Raw genomic sequence first — 12,025 nt, forward strand, 5'->3', positions numbered from 1 at the left:
AAAGGCGGCATGTCTGTAAAGGGGAGACTCGTAGGTATCCATAGAACCTATTTTCATTCACATATCTGGAGGTCAGATGTCAAGGGACCCCTTTGAAAATGGCCATGACCGTTTTTCCTCGCCAAAATTTAGCGTAAGTTTGGAGCGTTATTTAGCCTCCTTCACGACAAGCTAATATGACATGGTTGGTACCGATCAGTACCAATTCCTTATGTTTTCTAGTTTCATATGATGCCAGTATCTTCACTCTAGCTTTAAAACTGAGCTACAACCTCAGAATAATTGTTGGAAATGTAATGCCATCAAAGTCAGCATACCTACATACAGTTCAGTATGAACCATCAATGCTTAAATGAATGTTAGTCTTGCAACCAATGCAACACAAAGAGAAAAATGTCAAGGTTAGATAGCCTCCTCTACAGCATTTGTGTGTGTTTGTCTCACAGTGGATGTCTGCAGGGTTTGTGGGTGGTGCAGGCTGTCTGTACATATTGCACACACTGCTACTGTGAATTTTATACACATATACAGTATATACATGTTGACACAAACACACACACACACAGCCTATTTGCAGCCAGGCTTGTTTTATTCAGGAGACTAGACTGCTCTCAGCCACTAACTTGGCGGATGTGTGACTGAATGTGTTGGACGGAGTGGTGGACTGAATATGTGGCTGAACTGGCTTCACAGTGGAATGATGCTCGCTGGTTAATTAGTTGGCAATCCAAATGTGTTTGTGTTGAATTAGCATATCTCTGGTTAGCTGTGTGACTTGTTGTTTAATGGTGGATAGTCAGCTGGTTGGCTGACTTGTTAACAGGCTGCTCTGCTGTCTGACAGCCGGATTAACTCAACACAATGATTCAGTAAATTTTCAGATTCTCTTTGTGTGTTTTTCTCTCGTGCCGTCTCTCTTCTCACATGCCCCCCTCACTGGTTTCAGGTCATCTACTTTCTTCTGCCCTCTCTCTGCATTTCCACTCCTCTGCTGTACTCCTCCACTCCATTTCTCCTCCCCGCTGCATCACTTTACTCTTCAAGTCCTTGAACGCCGCCTCTAATGGCTTCACCTCAGATGTGATCTCTTTCTGTCTCGCTCGGGGTCGCACGGCCCTTTTGTCCCAGAGGCTTCACGCTGCGCCGCGCTCGTTCAAAACACACACGGCCTCTCGATAGCACAAAATACGCACACAAATAAAAATGAGACGCAAACACACGACGCATACTCAAAAGAGACAGATGGGCCCTCTTGATGTGATATATGCGCCGCCGTTCAGGCCTAATACACACAGATGGACACAGCGTCTGTAAAGCATGTCCGTAAAGGAAATATTGATGTGGCACTATTTTTTTATAGTGGTAATATGGCGTTACATAATGTTTTAGTGATAAACATGATATGTGAAGTCTCGTCTCTCTCACACACCTCTGCTATACAAACTTCCCAGGGTGGATTTAGGAGTCAGAGGGGAGGATGAGGTGTTGACAATAATCTAAAACACCTTCTAAACTGTGTTTGTGTTGGTCTTCACAGGGGAAGTCCTACGTGTTTGACCAGGTGTTCCCCACTAACACCACCCAGATACAGGTCTACAACACCTGCGCCAAGCAGATCGTCAAAGGTGAGTCACGTACTGTAAAAGGTTTGCTCTTTCTTTTCTTCCGAGATGCACGAGTGACACTTTCTCTCTCGGCCAGCACATATTGATTCACCTTGGCTTTCCCTTTGTCAGTTTACACTCCATTCACTGACTGCATGCATAAGCAGCTCCCTACAAGCAGCGAGAAAACCAATTTCTATGACATGATGCGGTCACACGACTTACAGGTATGAGCATAGACTTGCACACATTATCAAGATGCATGCTAATCACGGCTCAGCGGGACAGATGTATGCAGAAGTCCCTAGATCAAACGAAACCAGACGAGAGTCGCCCCTCCTTCCCTCCGTCTGCCTCATTTTCTCCCCCTCTGTTAAAGTCTCGTTTCTGTGCCACCTTCAAAGCGAGTGTGGAACTCCATTGAGCAACTCTAGATGGAGCATGAAAAAGAGATTGATTCGGTGGGAGAGATTACTTCCAGAGTGTGAGATTACCGAGTAGGCCGAGGAAATAAAAAGGCGAGATGAATCGCAGCACAGGGTTGGGAAAATTTGAGGTTAGGGATATAGCAAGGTGAAGGAATGAGATGGAAAGGGAGATTTGAAATGTGTCAGGGGGAAACGGTAACAGAGCAGGGCCAGAGAAAACTGGTTTGTAGACACACTACCATGTTTACTCTTTCTCTCAGTTTTAGTGTTTCTGGCTGTCGGCTTCTCTCTGTTTAACTGCCTCTTTTTTTTTTACTCTTTCTCTCACACTCTTTCCTCTCTGTCTCTTCTCTTCTGTGTTTGGGTGGTTTCTTTGATTTGGTCTCCAGCTGTCTTTACTTCCAGACAGATTCTTCATTCTTTGTTCTATTATGTGTCACGCTCTGTTTCGGTCTCGTTATGACCAGCGCGGAGGCAGACGTGTTGCTGAGCTGAGAGCTGCGAGAGTAAAGGCAACACAGGATGAGAGGAGGAGGAGGAGAGGAGGAGGAAGGGCGCCTCATCGTTTCAGCTGAGAGCCTCTGTGATTAGTCCGTGGTCAGCTAACCTGTGGCAACCGGCCTCTCAGGGTGTTTTTCTTTATACACATTTGACCTTTACCATCGGGCTTTATTAGACTGTGTGAGCAATATGTAACACAGCAGTGTGCTGCTTTATAACTTCAACTGGTGAGGACGTGTTGTTCACACAGATGTAGGGTGACCAGATCCCAACAAATCAAATGTGGGACAAAGAGTCTTGCCTTTGTGTAAAAAATAAACATTTCTATTCTGCCAGTAGTAGTATAGGACTGGTGGCTTTGCGCGTGCATGTGAAATGCACGTGCACGTGAGCGTGCGTGTGCGTGTGCGCGTGCATGTGCGTGTGTTGGGATGCAGGTGCACCCTTGGTGACCCTGGTGACCTTTTTGTGACCCTGGTGTCCTTTTTGTAACCCTAGGGCTGATGTTAATTATTGGTAGTTGTCCAAAGGTGTCTGCTGTAGGTATTATCAGTTGCTCCACAACAAAAAAAGAAGACCCCATCCTGTGGATCCTGATGCAGATAAAAAATACAGTTGTATCCCAATATGTGTCTTTTATTACAGTATCATTAAAAGTTCAAACAAACCGCTGCTTCCTGTGACCAAAATGTTTTTGCCTTTTTGGTGTTGCCACAGAAGACCCATACTGTTGATCCTGAGTCAGATAAAAAAAAAAGTAGGTTGTATCCAAGATGTTATCAGTTGCTCCGTAAACAAAAGAAGACCCCACTCCTGTGGATACTGCTTCAGTGAACAAAACACAGTTGTATACCTATATGTGAACTCCGTTGTATCCAAGAGGTGTCTTTTTTATTACAGTATCATTAAAAGTTCAAACAAAGCCTAGTGTGCTGTGGTCAAAATGTTTATGGCTTTTGATGATGTGGTGGTTGGTACTGTTTGCAGGCTATAGCAGCATGGATCCTGTAACCATATGTTTGTTTGTGAGAGGGTGTATGGATTAGCGTTGTTCGTAGTCGATATTAACATGTATCCAGGACAAATGGTGTGAGAAGGGAAGTATGTCATCTCCTTCATGTCATCTCCTAAAATTCTTTATGAGATGTATCTGTGAGAGGGGGTGGGGTATGGGGTGGTATTGTTTGTAATAGATATCAGCATGTATCCAGGGACAAATGGGGTGGATGTGAGCGGGATGGGGGTCATCTCTTGTATGCCATCTCCTAAAATTCTTTAGGAGATGTATCTGTGCTGTAATGATTTGTTAACATTTTAAATTGGTAGATGTGTGTTAGTACACCACTAATTTTGCTTGTAGTCATCTCCCAAAAAAAAAAAAAGCGGTGCAATGTCGGTAGAGTTACAATATAGTGGGTTTTTAAAAAAAAATAAAAAATGTATGTAGTGTGAATGGGGCAACCTCAAGGCCTGTCAACCATGCGTATTCATGAGATGTCACTAGCTCCATCTTTTACCTACACTTTGTGTATATAGTCAGCATTCAGCTGAGGTCGTGTTTACCAAACTTCACAACTTTTGAAGAGGACGCTTTTCCTAACGCCACTCTTGCATTTTGCACATTAGGTACAGTGTTCTTTTCTTTGGATGATTCATTTTTGGCGTCTGTGAACATAGAGCTGATGTGACTTGCCAAAAAGCCCCAGTTTTGTCTCATCTGTCCAAAAGACATTCTCCAAGAAGCTTTGTGGCTTGTCAATATGCATTTTGGCATATTCCAGTCTCACTTTTTTATGATTTGGTGTCCTCCGGGGTTGTCTGCCATTAAGTCCACTTTGGCTCAAACAGGAGAAAATGGCTCATGGACTACTACTAAAACACTATGAATACTATAGAACTAACTAGCATTGTTAGAAAAATAATTATTAATGGGACAAATTTCTTGGGTATTTTAGCGTGCGATCAACTGCCTAAACACATCAGGCTGCTTGGAGATGGTCTTATAGCTTTTACCTTTAACATGCTTGTCTATAATTTTCTTTCTAATCTCCTGAGACAACTCTCTCCTTAGCTTTCTGTGGTCCATGTTCAGTGTGGTACACACCATGATACCAATGTTTAATGTGTCCCTATGGTCAAATTATTTTCAATCTTTTCTAGGGGTACCATCATTTTTGTCCAGGCCAGCTTCATTAGTTTGTTTTTTTAAATGATTCTGAACCAAAATTCAAAAACATTAGCTGATTTTCATTAGTTCATTTTCAATACATTTTTATTTATTATTACTTTTTTGTCAGTTTCAAGTTATTTCAGTGACCATTGTTTTTTTTTATTCTTTCTTTAACGGAAGGGTACCAACAATTTTGACTATGTGTGTAGATACACACACACACACACACACACACACACACACACATACAGTATATACATATGTCTATATCCACACCCGCTTACATATAGATATCCACTTAGACACAGCCAATGTTTAATGTGCCCCTATGGTCAAATTATTTTCAATCTTTTCTAGGGGTACCATCATTTTGTCCAGGCCAGCTTCATTAGTTTGTTTTTTTAAATGATTCTGAACCAAAATTCAAAAACATTAGCTGATTTTCATTAGTTCATTTTCAATACATTTTTATTATTACTTTTTGTCAGTTTCAAGTTATTTCAGTGACCATTGTTTTTTTTTTATTCTTTCTTTTAACGGAAGGGTACCAACAATTTTGACTATGTGTGTAGATACACACACACACACATACAGTATATACATATGTCTATATCCACACCCGCTTACATATAGATATCCACTTAGACACATTCGCTTACACAGTTATCTATTCTATTTTACAGACAAAAAAAAAAAAAAGGACATATTTACATCCCTTTAGTTGACCTTTTTGTCGACATTACTTATTAATTAATTTTGTTTAACTCCAATCCTCACCCTGACTCAAAGTAGCCCACCCATGATCAAAAATGATATTCTGTTCTTTTATTTCTATTAACATCCCTCTCAAGAACCCACTGATGTTTCAAAAACATTTTGAAATGTTCAGTGTTTAACTGTTGTCTTTTTATAGCTTTAAATATAAATGCTTTCCCCATCGTAATGATGATGTTGTTCAGGTCTTTTCCTTTTTTTTTTTCATCACCCCTTAAATCACCAAACATTATAGATAAAGGACAACTATAGAAATTTGATTTTGTAGACTGAGATCCACTTTTTTCAACGTTAATCCAAAATAATGCAACTTCCTTACAATACCAAAAATAAATGAATGTCTGACTCCTCTTCCTCCTCACACAATCTACATATGTCACCTTGTTGGATGCCCCATTTTAATTTTTTTTAGCATTCTCTTAGTAGGCAAGAATTTGTAGATTAGTTTTAGTTGTAAAATTCTAATGGAGACATCAAAAGAAGTTGTGTAAATACATGCATATACTTTCCTCCATGGGATACATTTGTCTAACAAATACCCCCATTTTTGACTGGATAGCTACTGGTGTAGCAGAAATGTGTTTAAGTTGCATGTATAACTGATATATTTTCTTGTTTATTTTTGTCTTATTCATCCATGTTGTGTCCTTAATGTAGGGGTAACATGCCACTTGTTTTGTACATAATAATAGCTTCCTTTTCCAGATCTGAGGTATAGCTGCACAGAGTTGATTAAATGTAAAAAGGTCACAAACATTACCGTATACTATTTTAAATTCATCATAAGTCTTGATTTCGCCCCCACTATTCAAGAGGTCATTTATAAATAATATTCCTTTTTTCAAACATTGATTCAATAAAGATACGGTGATCATTAATCAAAATATTTCTATTATACCACAACACTTGGCTCTGGATTTCATAACTTCACACTGGTTGATGATATTGGTATTGAAACCAACTGACTATGGCCTCGTCCAAAAAGCCGGATAAGTATGGAAATTACTTTCTCTTTAATATAGTGAACTGAAAAGCAGTTAACTGGAGGTAAGGATAGAGTTCTTTGTGGAACAGAGGATGAGCAGACCTCAATCATTTTGCTGAAAACCACTGCGGATTTAAGATACATTTTGGTATAAGGGATGCTTTTAGTGCAAAGTTGAGTGCCTTAAGGTTTAACAATTTAAGTCCACAGTGTTTGTAATCATTATACAGATAAGCTCTTTTAATTTTGTCAGGCTTCCAACCCCATATGAAATTGAACACATTTTGCTCATATTTTTTAAACAGCTCCTCTCCTGGGGTAGGTAATGACATGAGGATATAGATAAACTGAGGAATCACTAAGGAATTTATCACGGTTATTTTTTTCCATATAAAGTTAAGTTAGTCATTCCCCAAACTTTTTAATTTTCTGTCTACTGTATGTAGCTTTCTATCAAAGTTTTCCTTCGTGATAAGGTCCATGTCTTTAGGGATATGTATACCAATGACATCTATTGGGCCATCTGACCATTTTAGTGGGCAGATTACTATAGATATTAAAATTTGTACCTTTCAGAGATCCAATTCGCAGCACAGTACATTTATCATAGTTAGGTTTTAGTCAGGAAATTACTGAGAAGTTATTCAACTCTTTAACTAATGCAGTAAAGGATGCAACATTTGGTTGATTTTGAAAGTTTACATCGTCCGCATACATTGATATTTTTGATTCCAAACTATTTATTCTCAAACCTTCTATGTTGTTATTCATTCTTACTTTTTGTGCTAAGATTTCTATAGCTATAATAAATAGATACGCAGACAGTGGACATCCTTCTTTCAATCTTCTATATTGCTTAATTGTTTCAGAAAAAAAACATTGTTTATTATTTTACACTTTGGATTACTATACATTACTTTTTATCCAACTAATTAAAGAGTCTCCAAAGTTAAAATATTCTAAACATTTATAAATAAAATCCAAACGTACTTTATCGAAAGCTTTCTCAAAGGCAGCAAAAAAAAAAAAAAAAATGAAAGCAGAGGTTTTTGTTGAGTCATAATATTCAATTATTTCAATTATTTGTCTAATACTGTCACTGATAGTTCGACCCTGTAAGAAGCCACACTGATCTGGATGAATAATATTGGGCAGTACTAGTTTTAATCTGTTTGCAAGACATTTGGCTAATATTTTAGCATCGTTACATTGTAGTGTGATTGGCCTCCAATTCTTTAGAGTAGTGGGATCTTTATACCTTCCACCTGAATCTTGTTTCAATAATAGTGAGATTAAACCTTCCTGTTGAGTTTCTGTAAGTTGTTTTTTGCTATATGACCAGTTGAAGGTGTTCAGCAAAGGTGTTTTAACAGACTCATAGAAGGTTTGATAAAAGTTTACAGGTATGCCATCGGCTCCTGGACTTTTTACCTTTTTCAAAGGAGTTAATAGCTGGATGTAATTCCATCCAGCGTAATAAGTCCCTCACAAGATTTTTTTCTTTCTCTGTTAACTTTACGGTATTATCGTCTTGAGAATTGGGGCTAGTATTTTGAGGCAATAAATCCTCTGGTGGGCTCTGTAAGGAGTACAATTTTGAAAAATAATTATGTTGTACCAGCAAAATTTCCCTTGGTTTTTTCAATGATTTTATTTCCTACTACAAGCTTCAAAACATTTTTCTTTACAGTGTTTTTATACTGTAGATTTAAAAAATATTTGGTTGATCTCTCCCGATTTTTCCAGCCATTCTATTCTATTTCTCAAATATGATACGTTGGCTTTCTCTGCACATAGTCTTTCTAACTCTCTTTCCTTGTGCTCAAGATTGTCCAGTAGAGCTTGTGACACATTTGTATTATTGTCTACCCGTTCTGTTAAATCTTCTATCTCAGCTATCAATATTTTTTCTGTCTCCAAACGATTTTTATTTTTCCTTGAGCTGTATTGAATGCAGTGTCCCCTTAAGGTGTATTTTAAAAGCATCCCATATAATCAAAGGATCCGCTGTATCATTATTCACTACAAAGAAATCTTTTATGAATTTGTTTGTTGTATCTATAAACTCTTTATCCTTCAATAGCTTCTGATTTAATTTCCAGTATCCTGGACCCCTATGAAACGTTGTGGTACAAATGCTCAAGGTTATAAGATGATGATCTGACCTAAATCTCTCTTTAATCTCGACTTTATTCATTTTTGGAGTCAAAGAAAATTATGTTAAGAAATAATCTATTCTGCTAGCCTGATTTCCTCGTCTCCATGTATATCTTGTTTGCTTTGGATTTCGCAATCGCCATATGTCAATTAAATCTAGTGAGGTCATGAGGCCAGAAATAGCATTATATGCTCTAGAATGATAATTCTTAGTTTGTATGCCTTTTCGATCCAGATCTACATCCAACACAGTGTTGTAGTCTCCTGTCATTATCAAATTTTTTATCATGTAGTTTTTCTTTTCTTGCAACATGTTGAATATATCTTGAAAGAAGAGTGGATCATCAGAATGAGGTGCATACAGATTTACTAATACAAATTCTAGGCTATCCACCAATATATCTTGTATAATATATCTACCTGCTTGATGTATTATTGTATCTTTGACCACAATATCTACTTCCTTTTTATACATTATCATTACAACTTTAGAATTTGAGCATCCGTGTGAAAAGTATATGTTATCCCCTCCACTCTGTTTTCCATTTAATCTCATACAGTTGGGTAGAGTGAGTCTCTTGTAAACAAAATATATCATAGTTTTTATCCGTAAGCCAACTAATAAAGTGTCCCCTTTTCTTCCTATCAGCTAAACCGTTACAGTTGAAGCTTGATATTACTAACTTAGACATATTTGATCTTCAGTGGATTCTATACTTTCATGATTCTTGAAAAAAAAAAAGGATGGAAATAATAATAGTGACACCAAAACAACGGGAAGGGGCTGAAAATATTTCCTGTTTCTTCCATCCTCTGATGATATATTTTCTATTGTCATATTTCTCTCCCTTTTTAAATAGCGTCTAAGAGAAACATTTTACTATAACAAAACATCCAATCCCAATTTTTTTATTTTCTGCATTGATGATCTTTTGTTCTTAGTTTTGCGCTCATAAATTAGAATTGGAGGCCAATCACACTACAATGTAACGATGCTAAAATATTAGCCAAATGTCTTGCAAACAGATTAAAACTAGTACTGCCCAATATTATTCATCCAGATCAGTGTGGCTTCTTACAGTGTCGATCTATCAGTGACAGTATTAGACAAATAATTGAAATAATTGAATATTATGACTCAACAAAAACCTCTGCTTTCATTTTTTTTTTTTTTTTTGCTGCCTTTGAGAAAGCTTTCGATAAAGTACATTTGGATTTTATTTATAAATGTTTAGAATATTTTAACTTTGGAGACTCTTTAATTAGTTGGATAAAAAGTAATGTATAGTAATCCAAAGTGTAAAATAATAAACAATGTTTTTTTTCTGAAACAATTAAGCAATATAGAAGATTGAAAGAAGGATGTCCACTGTCTGCGTATCTATTTATTATAGCTATAGAAATCTTAGCACAAAAAGTAAGAATGAATAACAACATAGAAGGTTTGAGAATAAATAGTTTGGAATCAAAAATATCAATGTATGCGGACGATGTAAACTTTCAAAATCAACCAAATGTTGCATCCTTTACTGCATTAGTTAAAGAGTTGAATAACTTCTCAGTAATTTCCTGACTAAAACCTAACTATGATAAATGTACTGTGCTGCGAATTGGATCTCTGAAAGGTACAAATTTTAATATCTATAGTAATCTGCCCACTAAAATGGTCAGATGGCCCAATAGATGTCATTGGTATACATATCCCTAAAGACATGGACCTTATCACGAAGGAAAACTTTGATAGAAAGCTACATACAGTAGACAGAAAATTAAAAAGTTTGGGGAATGACTAACTTAACTTTATATGGAAAAAAATAACCGTGATAAATTCCTTAGTGATTCCTCAGTTTATCTATATCCTCATGTCATTACCTACCCCAGGAGAGGAGCTGTTTAAAAAATATGAGCAAAATGTGTTCAATTTCATATGGGGTTGGAAGCCTGACAAAATTAAAAGAGCTTATCTGTATAATGATTACAAACACTGTGGACTTAAATTGTTAAACCTTAAGGCACTCAACTTTGCACTAAAAGCATCCCTTATACCAAAATGTATCTTAAATCCGCAGTGGTTTTCAGCAAAATGATTGAGGTCTGCTCATCCTCTGTTCCACAAAGAACTCTATCCTTACCTCCAGTTAACTGCTTTTCAGTTCACTATATTAAAGAGAAAGTAATTTCCATACTTATCCGGCTTTTTGGACGAGGCCATAGTCAGTTGGTTTCAATACCAATATCATCAACCAGTGTGAAGTTATGAAATCCAGAGCCAAGTGTTGTGGTATAATAGAAATATTTTGATTAATGATCACCGTATCTTTATTGAATCAATGTTTGAAAAAAGGAATATTATTTATAAATGACCTCTTGAATAGTGGGGGCGAAATCAAGAGTTATGATGAATTTAAAATAGTATACGGTAATGTTTGTGACCTTTTTACATTTAATCAACTCTGTGCAGCTATACCTCAGATCTGGAAAAGGAAGCTATTATTATGTACAAAACAAGTGGCATGTTACCCCTACATTAAGGACACAACATGGATGAATAAGACAAAAATAAACAAGAAAATATATCAGTTATACATGCAACTTAAACACATTTCTGCTACACCAGTAGCTATCCAGTCAAAAATGGGGGTATTTGTTAGACAAATGTATCCCATGGAGGAAAGTATATGCATGTATTTACACAACTTCTTTTGATGTCTCCATTAGAATTTTACAACTAAAACTAATCTACAAATTCTTGCCTACTAAGAGAATGCTAAAAAAAATTAAAATGGGGCATCCAACAAGGTGACATATGTAGATTGTGTGAGGAGGAAGAGGAGTCAGACATTCATTTATTTTTGGTATTGTAAGGAAGTTGCATTATTTTGGATTAACGTTGAAAAAAGTGGATCTCAGTCTACAAAATCAAATTTCTATAGTTGTCCTTTATCTATAATGTTTGGTGATTTAAGGGGTGATGAAAAAAAAAAAGGAAAAGACCTGAACAACATCATCATTACGATGGGGAAAGCATTTATATTTAAAGCTATAAAAAGACAACAGTTAAACACTGAACATTTCAAAATGTTTTTGAAACATCAGTGGGTTCTTGAGAGGGATGTTAATAGAAATAAAAGAACAGAATATCATTTTTGATCATGGGTGGGCTACTTTGAGTCAGGGTGAGGATTGGAGTTAAACAAAATTAATTAATAAGTAATGTCGACAAAAAGGTCAACTAAAGGGATGTAAATATGTCCTTTTTTTTTTTTTTGTCTGTAAAATAGAATAGATAACTGTGTAAGCGAATGTGTCTAAGTGGATATCTATATGTAAGCGGGTGTGGATATAGACATATGTATATACTGTATGTGTGTGTGTGTGTATCTACACACATAGTCAAAATTGTTGG

General features: G+C 36.6%; 1 protein-coding gene across 1 annotated transcript in view; it reads left to right on the forward strand.

Annotated features, from left to right (window-relative positions):
- Positions 1-12,025, forward strand: part of kif5ab (kinesin family member 5A, b) — an 82,531-nt gene that overhangs the window by 22,103 nt on the left and 48,403 nt on the right. Inside the window, exon 2 of the mRNA XM_074642754.1 lies at positions 1,538-1,625. Within this exon, the coding sequence (XP_074498855.1) occupies positions 1,538-1,625 (88 nt within the window). The remainder of the gene's footprint in view (positions 1-1,537; positions 1,626-12,025) is intronic.

The sequence above is a fragment of the Sebastes fasciatus genome, chromosome 1 (genome assembly GCF_043250625.1).
Source record: "Sebastes fasciatus isolate fSebFas1 chromosome 1, fSebFas1.pri, whole genome shotgun sequence".
Lineage (NCBI taxonomy): Eukaryota > Metazoa > Chordata > Actinopteri > Perciformes > Sebastidae > Sebastes > Sebastes fasciatus.